The sequence below is a fragment of the Podarcis raffonei genome, chromosome 1 (genome assembly GCF_027172205.1).
Source record: "Podarcis raffonei isolate rPodRaf1 chromosome 1, rPodRaf1.pri, whole genome shotgun sequence".
NCBI classification, from domain to species: Eukaryota; Metazoa; Chordata; class Lepidosauria; order Squamata; family Lacertidae; genus Podarcis; species Podarcis raffonei.
In genome coordinates this window covers 10204457-10218300 of record NC_070602.1, presented here as the reverse complement: position 1 = coordinate 10218300, position 13844 = coordinate 10204457, and the positions used below count along the sequence as shown (strand labels likewise).

The window sequence follows — 13844 nt, the reverse complement described above, 5'->3', positions numbered from 1 at the left end:
GGAGCTGCACTAAGCTAAGAAACTGTCAGAGGGGGACATCAAGGCCAAAGGGGTCAATTATGAAGGATATAATAGATTTAATCTGGAACCGTATGGTTCCTAGGAGGGCAGGCCAAGGATCACCTGAGACTTTGGATGTCCCTCTCTGATGCCTTGGCAACCTGTTAGGCTGGGGCAGAACTGGCCAGTGTCCAGCTACCATCTCAATCTGTGGATCTCAAACATCCAGGGTATCTTGTCTACCTTGACTTGTCAGCTACAGAACTCATGTGTCTACAAGGCATGCCTATTTAACATCCATTTCATCTCTCGTTATCACTGACTGTAATGTTTGCAGTTCATTGCCATCCAACTCCCACCTTATGAGTTTTCATCTTTATAGGCCTGCCAGTTGTGCATCTGGCAAAGTTTGCTTGAGCCCACAGAAGGTTATGCCATAATGAATCCGATAGGAGTGTATTCTATACAGCACTAAGCAAGATCGTTTCATCAGCGAAAGGATTTCTCCTGGCACAATGATGTCCACATCTCCTCCCTCCCACATGCCCTTTAAATATGCTGTGGGTGACACTTCCGGACTAGGGCGCTCAGTGACGGGTTGTAGTCTGTGCTCCTGCTATAGAGAGATGGAGTTGCAAGACGAGAGATTAAAGGGAGAGCAACTAAAGGCGAAGTTGCCCCTACGCCCAAGCGGAGAGCTTGGGTGGCAAAATTCCAGGCTGCGCAACAAGGGGTTTCCCCTCCTCGTTTTGGACACAAAACTTAAGAACAGAACAAAGAGTGAAGAGGTGAACCTCAGCGCTCTGGGGGGAAAACACACTTGCTTGCAAGCGCCTTGAAACCTGAGCAACCAGCGCTGGTCTACTCCGCAAAGATAAATGTTATGTACTGAAGTTCTCACCCTGGGCCAGCAGGGGGATACTGTAGATAGTTATGCAAATAAGGGATCGAAAGTGACGTTCAGTGATTGGATAGCTTTAGAAAATTGCTACAGTTACGTTGTACTGGAGCTCTATATAAGCAGGCTGACTGAACCCTTCAGTTCAGTTCTGTTCTGTCCTGTGAATAAACAAGAGCTGTTTGAAGAATCGCTGTGTTGTCTGATATGTTCACCCACAACTTAACAATAAAGAATTAAAAACACTGACTGCATCCCTGGAGCAAGTAAAAAACCCCAAGGATGTATGTAAAGGGGAAAGCAGCTACCACGAAAAATCATCAAAAAACGTGAGGGACGGTGAAGGGGCTCTACCTCAAGGCGGTTGTTAAACTGTAAACTATACTGTGAAAATAAGTCTGAAAAAAATCCAAATTGCACTCCAAGTGAAAATAAATTTAATCTACTTTAACCAGAATATAAAAAAGAACAGCGAGCGTAAAAGAGGGGGAAGGGAGAGAAAGCTGTCTCAGTTTTGGGGATGGGGGGGCATGTGAGGAGGGGGAAAATCCCCTTGTGACAAGACTAATCCTTGAAGTACTGCAAAACATGTGGTTAAAGTCTTCAAGGTGCAACGAGACTCTGTTGTTTTTACTCTGGTGCAACGAGACTCTCTTGGTCATTGTGAATGAGCAGTTACTTGGTGTACACAAGTCCTCCTCTCTCCTTATTTAAAGAAAAAAACATTTTTATTGAATGCACCATCAACCCCCACATGATTGCTGGGAGTAAAGCAACTTGCAGGGAGACACTTGAGCCAGTGGGAGGAGAGACAGACAAAAAGGCAACTCTTCTTTCCTTGCTGACACCTTCTTGAGTAACTTACCTGCAGATTGTTTTTCTCATAGGCTTTACTTCCTTCCTGCTTCATGTTAGCATTGGACCTGCTTCATGTTAGCACTGAACTCCATCATGGCCACATACAATAGCTTGGTACTCATAACGGCTTTGGGACACAGGTGGCGCTGTGGGTTAAACCACAGAGCCTAGAACTTGCCAATCAGAAGGTTGGCAGTTTGAATCCCTGCGACGGGGTGAGCTCCCGTTGCTCGGTCCCTGCTCCTGCCCACCTGGCAGTTCGAAAGCACGTCAAAGTGCAAGTAGATAAATAGGTACCGCTCCGGCGGGAAGGTAAACGGCGTTTCCGTGCGCTGCTCTGGTACGCCAGAAGCGGCTTAGTCCTGCTGGCCACATGACCCAGAAGCTGTACACCGGCTCCCTCGGCCAATAAAGTGAGATGAGCGCCGCAACCCCAGAGTCGGCCACGACTGGACCTAATGGTCAGGGGTCCCTTTACTTTTACCATAACAGCTTTGTTTGCCAGGAGTATCTTTCCTTAGTTTTTTCAGCCAGCAGTTTTAGCAGACTATTTATTTCAGCTCTCCAGCTTCCCATATATACCAAACTCTAACAACGATGACCCATGCACAAAATTTTCCACAGGTAAGCTTTCTGCGCTTATATAGCAAAATAAGGCGGGGGGGGGGAATCGCCACAACCTTCCGAAGGCTGCTCTTTCCAATTGCATTTAAATGATTTGTGGAAAACAGTTGTAAATAAGGCACCTATGGCAGCCTGAAGGCACTGGGTTGTCCTAGGCAGTTCTCGGTTGCTTTGTAGCTGCGTGGAAACTAGAATGAAAAACATTTGAGACTTTTAGTTTAGAGAAAGGGCAAGTACTGTAAGGGGTGGCACGACAGAAATGTTTAAATTACACAAGACCTGGAGAGACTGCAGCCATTTCCAACTCTCCTTATTTTCCAGGGACAGCCCCAGATTTACAGAAGCCCATCCTGGTTTCTGATCCTGGAATGCCCCGCTTTTCCTTAGGGCTTCCCTATTTTCATCAGAGAAATGTTGGAGGGTGTGAGAATGGGTAGAGAAAAGCATTTCTCCCTCTCTCATAACCAGAACTTGTGCAAATCGAAGGAAGCTGAAAGTTGGAAGAGTCAGGGCAGATTTTTAAAAGCCCCTTGAGTCCCGCGTCCTGTTCTCAACATGGCCAACTAGATGCCCATGGAAAACATGAGCAAGCAGGGCCCAAGAGCACACTCTCCATGGTTTCTGGCAACTAGTATGCAGAACTGTGGAGGCAGAAGACAGCCATTCTGCTAGAAGAAGAAGAGTTTGGATTTGATATCCCGCTTTATCACTCCCCTAAGGAGTCTCAAAGCAGCTAACATTCTCCTTTCCCTTCCTCCCCCACAACAAACACTCTGTGAGGTGAGTGGGGCTGAGAGACTTCAGAGAAGTGTGGGCAGACGAAGGTGATCGACTACATGGGACTGGCTGAGATGACTGGCAGAATCCGAGACCAAGGGAAAGAGACGGTGAAAGAAGACTGGAAGAAATTTAAAGTTTACCTTAAGAACTATTGTAAAATTAACGAGTGCTAAAATGTTTTGAGTAATGTAAAATAGAATTGCAGCGACAAACAATTGGACATGGGAATAAGGATTTAAAGGAAGTGCCATAAGTAAATAAAATTAGAGGTTGTTGGAAAATTTTTAAAACAAGGATGCAGAAAAAGGAGGTATGGGGAAGTCGCTGAAAGAAGGTTTAAGGAAAAGAAGGTTAAGAAACTATACATGTTTATATGTGTGTTTGTTTTTGTTTTGTTTTGTATTGTTATTTAATATGTGTTGGAAAATCAATAAAAATTTATTTAAAAAAAAAAAAAAGAGACTTCAGAGAAGTGTGACTGGCCCAAGGTCACCCAGCAGCTGCATGTGGAGGAGCAGGGAAGCGAACCCCGTTCACCAGATTACGAGACTACCGCTCTTAACCACTACACCACACTGGCTCCCATTGATATTTATCTAATCCCCTTTTAAAACCAACAAAGTCGGTAGCCATCACGACACACAGCCGGCATGAATTCCATAGCTTAACTATTTGATTGTTATCATGTGTTATTATGTCTCCATCCCACCTTTCTTCCAAGCCCTAACCTATAAAGCCCTAAATGGCCTTGGTCCAGTATATCTGAAGGAGCGTCTCCACTTTCATCATTCTGCCCGGACACTGAGGTCCAGCGCCAAGGGCCTTCTGGCGGTTCCCTTGCTGCGAGAAGCCAAGTTACACGGAACCAGGCAGAGGGCCTTCTCGGTAGTGGCACCCGCCCTGTGGAACGCCCTCCCACCAGATGTCAAAGAGAAAAATAACTACCAAACTTTCAGAAGACATCTGAAGGCAGCCCTGCTTAGGGAAGCTTTTAATGTTTAATAGGTTATTGTATTTTAGTGTTTTGTTGGAAGCCGCCCAGAGTGGCAGGGGAAACCCAGCCAGATGGGCAGGGTATAAATAATAAATTATTATTATTATTATTATTATTATTATTATTATTATTAGCTCATCGTGGCAAACCTGCTTGGTCTCCCTACATCTTATCCTCACAAGAACCCTGTGAGGTAGTGTCAGGGAACTGCCATCGGAGCCTAGAGTGGAGGTAAGGCTCCCTAACGATGCAGGAGAAGGGACCAGCAGGGAGAGAGAGCAAACTTCCTTTGAGGAAGGAAATAGGAGGGACACCAGGAAGCAAGGGGGGACTGCGGAGAGAGGGCTCCGAGACTCTTCCACAGAGAGCAGCGGGGAGAGCCCAGGACCTCCGTTGGGCACGCCCACTCTGTGCAGGAGACTTCCGCGCAGGGAGGCTAGGAGGAGACTTGGGGTCAAAGAGTTTTTATGTTGGAAGAAGTTCAGAAAATGCCCACTGACGGATTCTGCCAGTGACTGACACAGCCATGGAGAAAGGGCTGTCCAGCCAGGGAAAGGTTTAGCCAGGCAACGTTGCCTAGAGCTGCAGCACCCTTTACGCACAAGCAACCCCCAATTCCCTTTACAGGTAGGTTAGGTTCAAAGACAGTGACCAGCCCAAGGCCACCCAGCAAGTTTCACGGCTGAAGGGGGATTTGAACCCTGGCCTCCCAGGTCCTAGTCCAACACTCTAACCACTGCACCACACTGCCTGCAGTCTCTCCAGGCCTGCAGGCGCTGTGTGATGAAGCACTTTCTTTTATCTGTCCTGAATCTTCCAAGATTCATCTTCATTGTGATAGCAGAAAGGGGGAGAAAAACGCTTCCTGTACCCACTTTATGATTTTATACATTTCTATTGTGTTGCTTCTCACTCGCCTTTCCTCTAAACCAAAAACAACAACAAATGCTATAACCTTTCCTCCTAGGGGAGTTGGTCATCCCATTTATCATTTCCATTGCCATTTTCTGAACCTTCCTCAACTTTACGATATCCTTTCGGAGGTTGTTCAATGAGCAGTTTAGAATTTCCCAGAATTTCCTGCATTGCAGGGGGTTGGACTAGATGACCGCTGGGGTCCCTTCCAACCCAGCAGCTCTGGGATCCTACATCTTAAAACAACAGTGAGAACAACTGGGTGAAGAGGGAACTAGATCTGCATCCAGAATATACACACAGCTCCTTCCAGACCCTGGCTATAGCCATTTACAAGCAAGAAAATTCGGTTGTGTGGTACTCAATTTAGTAAAAAATAAAAGAAAATCCCAGATGCCCAAGGGTAAAATGACAATACATTTTGATGGCTCTGTAGTTGGATAATGCTCAATATATAAAAAGGGAGACAAAATACAGTAAATGTCAGTTTGATACCACATCATTTCCCTCCTCCCCAAGAAATGAGGCTCTTTTCGAAATGGGAAATATTGATAAAAAAGCAGATTAAAACAGGATCTCTAATGTTGCATCAATATCTGAACACGGTCAACTCTGGAAGAGTTATTTTCCTGCCTGATTTAGCTTTTGAGGCTCGGTCGTGATTGAATATTCATACCGGAACAAATCAATTCATTCGTTGTTGCTGAAGGCTACAAATTACTGAATCTAGAGATTCTCTCAGTTCTGCTGCAGGATCCTTGGAGATCTTTTCACGGATCCTGACACCGCAGGAAGAGTTCTCTCAGCTGCTTTACTTTATCAGCTAGCTTTGCCTGAGGAAAAGTGACCACAATATGGACCAGCTGCTTGTATCTACAGTTCTGTAGCGGTTAGAAAAAAGCAGGTAAGATGTGAAAAGGCGCAAGCTTAGGAGGAATCACAGACAGGGAAGATCTCCCATTGAAGATGCCTCCTTCCCGGTTCATGTCCTTCGATCTTTTGTGCAGGTGTGGAATTATGGGATGGGAAGACTCTGGCCACACACCAGCCCAACCCCGTTCCAATATTCCGGTCGTCGTCATACAACTCGACAGCAGCTGCCGCATTCAGAGCATGGTTTTTTCTTCTTCTTGGGATTGAATATGGTGAGTATCGCTTCGTCAAAGACGGCCTTCAGGCCTTTCTGAGTCAAGGCTGAGCACTCCAGGTAGCACTGGGCGCCGATCTAGAACGAATAAAAAAGAGAGAGAGACAGACAGGCCTGAGCGACGGTGGCAAGAAAATAACCTCTGGGTCATAAAAAAACTCCAGAAGCATTTCTACTCAGTATTATAGGTGAGGACATTAATAGGTAAAGGTAAAGGGACCCCTGACCGTTAGGTCCAGTCGTGGCCGATTCTGGGGTTGTGGTGCTCATCTCGCTTTATTGGCCGAGGGAGCCGGCGTACAGCTTCCGGGTCATGTGGCCAGCATGACTAAGCCGCTTCTGGCGAACCAGAGCAGTGCACGGAAACGCCGTTTACCTTCCCGCTGGAGCAGTACCTATTTATCTACTTGCACTTTGATGTGCTTTCGAACTGCTAGGTTGGCAGGAGCAGGGAGCGAGCAACGGGAGCTCACCCCATCACAGGGATTCGAACTGCCAACCTTTTGATCGGCAAGTCCTAGGCTCTGTGGTTTAATCCACAGTGCCACCCTTGGACATTAATAAACAAGATGTTAAATTGCTTTTATATGCAACAACAGCGGCAAGAGTATTGTTAGCCCAGAAATGGAAGCAAGAAGAAATTCCGACGAAAGAAGAATGGCAGACAAAATTAATGGACTACGCAGAATTGGATAAAATGACAGGAAGGATTCGAAACCTGCGGGACCAGAGATTTACAGAAGATTGGAAGAAATATATGAACTATTTGAAGAGCAATTGTAATCAACAAATTACGCTAGTAGGACTGCAGGAAGTTTTGTAAGGAGAAATATATGAAATATTGCAAAGTAGAGAAAGTAGTCCGGCCCACCACATGGTCTTAGGGACGGTGGACCGGCCCATGGCTGAAAAAGGTTGCTGACCCCTGCTCTGGGTATTGAAAGGTAGAGTGCCCCCAGGCAAGGAGGTTCCATTTGACTATCTTGGCCAAAAGAAGAGTCCTCTTTCTTCCTCCAAGAATTTGTCTAAAGCTATCTAAGATGTTTTACTGTTGTTTTATGATTTGCTGGAAGCCTCCCAGAGTGGCTGGGGCAACCCTGTTAGATGGGCAGCATATAATTCTATCATCTATCTATATCTATCTATCATCTATCTATCTATCTATCTATCTATCTATCTATCTATCTATCTATCATCTATCTATCTATCTATCATCTATATCTATCTATACTTCAGCTTGCATCCTAGCCCAACATCCTGTATCCCATGGCGGCTAAACTAGGTGCCTCTAGGAGTAGCCTCCAAGCAGAGCATGAAGACAAATATCTATATTCTGCCATTGCTCCCCAGCAATGGGTATTCACAGATAGACTATCCATGGACATGGAGGTTCTATTTTACCTAAAGCTATCGAACATACTTTTCCCTCTTCTGTGGACTTCTCATTCTCTCAGAAGAAAAATACGGACAGAGTGGAAGTAAAATCTGCATGTATAGGCACTTATAGAGAACTTGTAATGATAGTCTTTTCTAGGTTTTTAGATGGCTCTGTTTTATCTGTGTGAGCTGCCTTGAGTCCTGGACTGGGGAAAAGGCAGGATATACATACATACATACATACATACATACATGCATACATGCATACATACATACAACAAGCTGCTGGCTTCGTTTACAAGGAAGGTGCAGGGCCTGAATCAGGTGTAGGTCTAGTTTGCCTGATTGAATCCTGGCTCAATCAGTCAAGATATACATGATTTTCATGCCCTTGTCTTTGCTCTTGGGTTTAATGGGAGCAACAGTACCTCTTTAGCCAGTTTGATGCCGTGTTCGTAAGACAAGGGCTTCTCCTTCATGTAGAGCAGTCGAGTCAAGGTTTTTGGATCATCTCGTAGGTCAATCTAGGAGTTTAAAGCAGACGTAAAGTTTAAGGCTTGTTCAAAAAAGAAAAGAAAAAAGGGCTATCTAAGGTCTCTGTTGGAGATGCAACAGAGATAATGCTCCTCTAAAAAAAGTTTTTTTTCATTGTTCTATATTGAAAGATGTTTTGGCAGAAGGTAACTGAAACTATCGGGACGCGGGTGGCGCTGTGGGTTAAAGCCTCAGCGCATAGGACTTGCTGATCGAAAGGTCGGCGGTTCGAATCCCCGCGGCAGGGTGCGCTCCCGTCGCTTGGTCCCAGCGCCTGCCAACCTAGCAGTTCGAAAGCACCCCCGGGTGCAAGTAGATAAATAGGGACCGCTTACCAGCGGGAAGGTAAACAGCGTTCCGTGTGCTGCGCTGGCTCGCCAGATGCAGCTTGTCACGCTGGCCACGTGACCCGGAAGTGTCTGCGGACAGCGCTGGCTCCCGGCCTATAGAGTGAGATGAGCGCACAACCCTAGAGTCTGTCAAGACTGGCCCGTATGGGCAGGGGTACCTTTACCTTTACCTTTAACTGAAACTATCAACAGAACTGCACGGAGCAACCTTACATTTACAGAGCAAAATATCCTCTTGAGTTATATACCCAGCACATGGAACCTCACAAAAGGACAATAGGAGTGGACTCTGTGTGCCCTTACCATGGCAAAAAGACTGATATTGATGAATTGGAATAATAAAAATGTGGCTCCCTTCTACGAGTGCATTGAAGACTCGCAACATATGAACAACTTGCATATAAACGCAGACTTGCCATGGACAAATTCAATGATATTTGGAATCCTTCCTTACAAATATTGTAATAGGTTCAGATCTGGTGAAGTACAATTAACAACCTTGTAAAATATACAGCTTTGGGATCCCCCCCCTTTCCCCCCTTTGTTTTCCCTTCTGCACAGGTTCTGTTTCTTTTTTTCATTTTCTCTTTGCATCTCTTGGCACACATATAGGTAAAGGTAAAGGGACCCCTGACCATTAGGTCCAGTCGTGGCCGACTCTGGGGTTGCGATGCTCATCTCGCTTTAGTGGCCGAGGGAGCTGGTATACAGCTTCTGGGTCATGTGGCCAGCATGACTAAGCTGCTTCTGGCGAACCAGAGCAGTGCACGGTAACACCGTTTACCTTCCCTCTGGAGTGGTACCTATTTATCTACTTGCACTTTGACATGCTTTCGAATTGCTAGTTTGGCAGGAGCAGGGACCGAGCAACGGGAGCTCACCCCGTCGCGGGGATTCGAACCGCCGACCTTCTGATTGGCAAGTCCTAGGCTCTGTGGTTTAACCCACAGGGCCACCCGCACTCATATAGTTATGTATTTTTGAACTTTCAATAAAGATGTTAGTCGTCCCACCCTCCACCCCAAAGTTAAAGGTTTGTTCACAGCTATGTCATCCCTCACTGAGCAGGAACCTTCTGCCTAGGTCCTATCTGTCTGTCCATCATCACACTATTTGAGCGTTGTAATGGTCACAGAGTGAAACTGCCATGTGGCAGCTGCAATTGTAGAATCAGAGAGAATCAGTGTTGGAAGGGATGCAGGAATCTTTCGCCCAACATGGGACTCGAACGCACACCCTGGGATTAAGAGTCTCATGCTCTACCAACTGAGCTATCCCAGTTGGCCGAGTTAGTGTGAACACGCCCGAGACCAGAGTTTTGCAGACTCCTCAGCCATTCATGAGCTTCTCTGTCCTTTACCTGTGTTCCTATCAGAACATAAGGCACATGGGGCATGCAGACTTTCAGTTCCGGCACCCATTCCTCCTGGACGTTGTGGTACGAGGCAGGGTTCACCACGGAGAAACAGATCAAAAATACGTCCGTGTTGGGGTAAGAGAGAGGCCTGAGCTGGTTGTAGTCCTCCTGCCAGACAGCAAAAGAATTTAAATGACAGCATTGCAACAGCAGTGAAATGGTTATTTGGAGCAGCAAACTTAGACGACCTTTCTGATTCCTCCCAATTCTTTGATTCTAAGCATCCACACAACTGTTCTTGCACGTGATAAAGTCAAAATTTATTGAGTTGCCTAGGTGTTTTCTTATTAGCTTTCAGGGCCAGGAGCAGGCAGCTGACTAAACATTAGGAAGAAGTTTCTGACGGCAAGAGCTTTTTGAAATAAATACTACTTTGGGGCAGTGCTATTTTTCTAATCTAGAACTCGCCATGAATGCCTCCCTTGTTCTCTTAGAAAAAGCCCTGCTTTGGGGGGAAATGTAAAATTCTCAGGCGGTGAGATTATTTTAAACCATACACCAACCATGGGGTTTGACTGTCTGCCAAAAGACTGATATTGATTCATTGGAAAGCAAAACCATGGCCCTCTTTGAGCGATGGATAGAAAATATGACAATGCTTGCAATATACAAATGGGTTGCTTTTATCTTGTTAGTAATTTTTCATTCGTTGGGATAACTGTATTACTTATATACATGCATTCCATATTGTATCACAATTTCAAGTATTTTTCTTTAATTTTTCTTTTCGTTTTGTTCTTTTCCTTTTCCTTTATTTTCTCATGGAAAAATTTCAATAAAATATTATTATTATTATTATTATTATTATTATTATTATTATTATTAACATAGGTTGGATGGCCATCTGTCAGAGATTCTTTGCTGTACACTTTTCGATGTGGTGAACTGCAAAACAGATAGCTTAGACTGACCACGAGATGGCACTAGATTCTCACAAGAAGGTTCACAACAAAGCCTTTTGAGTTTCCGAACAATATTTGCTTCAGAGAGGTGAAGCTTGGGGCACCATTAAGAATGTCAAAAAGAGAGCTGGAGACATGGAATGCGACATCAACGCTTGACTCTGAGATAATTGGCTGTCATGACACTAGGTTGGGTAATTCACTTGGACTCTTGTGCCGAGGGCAAAATCCCTGGGGAGATGGGAAGGCGAGACAGAGGCCCCTGCCGGCCCTCCAAGTGTCCCTATTTTCCAGGGACAGTCCCAGATTTACCGCCGCCGCCTCGGTTTCTGATTTGATCCAGGAATACCCCATTTTTCCTTATTTTCACTGGAGAAAGGATGGAGGGGACATCTCTATTTTCATCGGAGAAAAGTTGGAAGATAAGGAATAGGATGTCCCTATTTTCATTGGAGGGACGCGGGTGGCGCTGTGGGTTAAACCACAGAGCCTAGGACTTGCCGATCAGAAGGTCGGTGGTTCGAATCCCCGCGACGGGGTGAGCTCCCGTTGCTTAGTCCCTGCTCCTGCCAACCAAGCAGTTCGAAAGCACGTCAAAGTGCAAGTAGATAAATAGGTACCGCTCTGGCGGGAAGGTAAACGGCGTTTCCGTGCGCTGCTCTGGTTCGCCAGAAGCAGCTTAGTCATGCTGGCCACATGACCCGGAAGCTGTACGCCGGCTCCCTCGGCCAATAAAGCGAGATGAGCGCCGCAACCCCAGAGTCAGTCACGACTGGACCTAATGGTCAGGGGTCCTTTACCTTTTTATTTTCATTGGAGAAATGTTGGGACAAAGGGGTTATGACCCTGTTTTCATGGTAAGCTGCTGGCAGTATTGCATAATCATTTCCAGAGGTGTGGCCATGCTTAGTTTTTTGCAGCAAAACCAAGATAGGTTTTGTACTGTGCAATCCTATGCACATCTGCTGAGAAGTAATTCAGCAAGGCTTATTCTCAGATATATAAGAGTAAGGGGCAGAGGCCCTAGCTCAGTATTAGGGCATTTGCTTGGCATGTAGAAGGTCCCACGTTCAAACCCTGGCATCTGCAAGAAGGGCTGGAAGATGAAGCCCCCTGCCTGAAACTCTGGACAGCTGCTGCCAGTCAGTGTAGACAATATTCAGCCAGAGGGATCGATGTTCTGATTCAGCACTAGGCAGCTTCCTACGTGCGTATAGAGTTTCAGCTTCAATGTGACATAAGTTACAGGCATCTGATGAAGCAGACTCTAGTCCATGAAACCTCACGTTAGGGTTGCCATATGTCCGGGATTTCCCAGACATACCTGGAATACTGCAGTCGGCAGCAGTGCGGAAATCGGCATCATGAAAATCCGGACAAATGGCAACCCATGTCAGCAGTGTCGTTTTTGCCATCTTTCCTCAAAAATTTTGCTCAACAACTTTGCCCCCCTACCAAAAAAGCTAAATAACTCTGCCCAAAAAAATCTAAACAACTTTTGTGCCTGGATTATCACTTTTTGAAATATGGCAGCCCTACCTGTAATAAATTTGTTAGTCTTTCTTTTTTAAATATCATTTTAGTTTCTTAAATGAATACAGTGGTACCTCGGGTTACATACGCTTCAGGTTACATACGCTTCAGGTTACAGACTACGCTAACCGAGAAATAGTGCTTCAGGTTAAGAACTTTGCTTCAGGATGAGAGCAGAAATCGTGCTCTGGCGTCGCGGTGGCAGCAGGAGGCCCCATTAGCTAAAGTGGTGCTTCAGGTTAAGAACAGTTTCAGGTTAAGAACGGACCTCCAGAACGAATTAAGTACTTAACCCGAGGTACCACTGTATTACATGCACAATACAAACTCTAAATTAGTTAGAACATCATATAATGCAACATAATCCTATGATGTCTTTTATCATCAAACGTATGTTATAATAAATTGGTTAGTCTTCAAAGTGCTGCAAGGCTTTTTGTACCATGTTTCTGCGTGTATGAACTGACTCTTGTGCAATTTTCCAAAAATGAAAAGCTTACATTTTTGTCTGCCTTAAGGAACAAAGAAGAACCTCAAAATTTTCTTCAGGAGAAGAACAGCGGCACCGAAGATAGACATAACATGCAGAAATGACACACTGGTCTTGACCTTTAAAGCCCTTTGTGGCTTAGCGGCCTCGTATCTACAGGACCGCCTCTCCTGGTCTGCCCCGCAGAGGACCTTAAGGTCCATGAATAACCATAGTTTAGAAGTCCCGGGCCCTAAGGAAGTCAGACTGTTCTCCACCAGGGCCAGGGCCTTTTCAGTGATGGCTCCGACCTGGTGGAATGCTCTGTCCCATGAGACTAGGGCCCTTCCGTCGGGCCTGTAAGACAGAGCTATTCCGCCTGGCCATTAATTTGAATTCAGCCTGATCTTTTATTTCCCTTCTCTTCCTTCCCCTTCCCCTTTTATGAAGATCACCCGCTCTAAGACCCTACAGCTAATTCTCCCCTGGTCTCCTCACTGGCCCAAGTAGGACCAATTCAGTCAGCAAGCCCTGAGGACTATTTAATTGATTTTTGATTTTTGAATGTTATTTTTATTCATGTTTTTATACTGTTATTTTATTCTCCTTTTATAATTAAGTGTTTTATAGTGTTTTAAATTTGTTGTTGTCCGCCCTGAGCCTGGTTTTTGAACTGGGAAGGGCAGGGTATAAATAAAAATGTATTATTATTATTATTAGTAGTAGTAGATTACCTGTCCTGCAGTGTCATAAAGTCCAAGCAAGTGCTGTCTGCCTCCGACTGTCACAGTCACTATAAAAAAAAGAGAAGACAGAAATATATTATAGGAGCCTGGTTGGATCAGAATAAGGGCCCATGCAAAATTTGGACTTTTTTCCAGTTTGGAGCAGAGGTTCCTAAACCTATTTGGTCTACTACTTTTCAGGGGGGGGGATTACTCAGTGCCCCCCCGGAAATCCTGCCAGCTCAGTCCAATCCGCTCAAGGGTCGGGGTCGGTGCCACAGTCCCCCTGCCATGGCAAGCTGAGACCCAGTTCCCAGGCCT

At 45.4% G+C, this 13844-nt stretch overlaps 1 protein-coding gene across 1 annotated transcript in view; it reads right to left on the bottom strand.

The window, feature by feature from the left end:
• Positions 1–5332: 5332 nt before the first annotated feature.
• RHOJ (ras homolog family member J) overlaps positions 5333–13844 on the bottom strand; it is a 59418-nt gene continuing 50906 nt past the window's right edge. Inside the window, exons 2-5 of the mRNA XM_053404609.1 lie at positions 13533–13591; positions 9838–10002; positions 8022–8117; positions 5333–6294 (exon numbers count right to left, since the gene is read on the bottom strand). Of these exons, the coding sequence (XP_053260584.1) occupies positions 6148–6294; positions 8022–8117; positions 9838–10002; positions 13533–13591 (467 nt within the window). The 3' untranslated portion in view covers positions 5333–6147. The remainder of the gene's footprint in view (positions 6295–8021; positions 8118–9837; positions 10003–13532; positions 13592–13844) is intronic.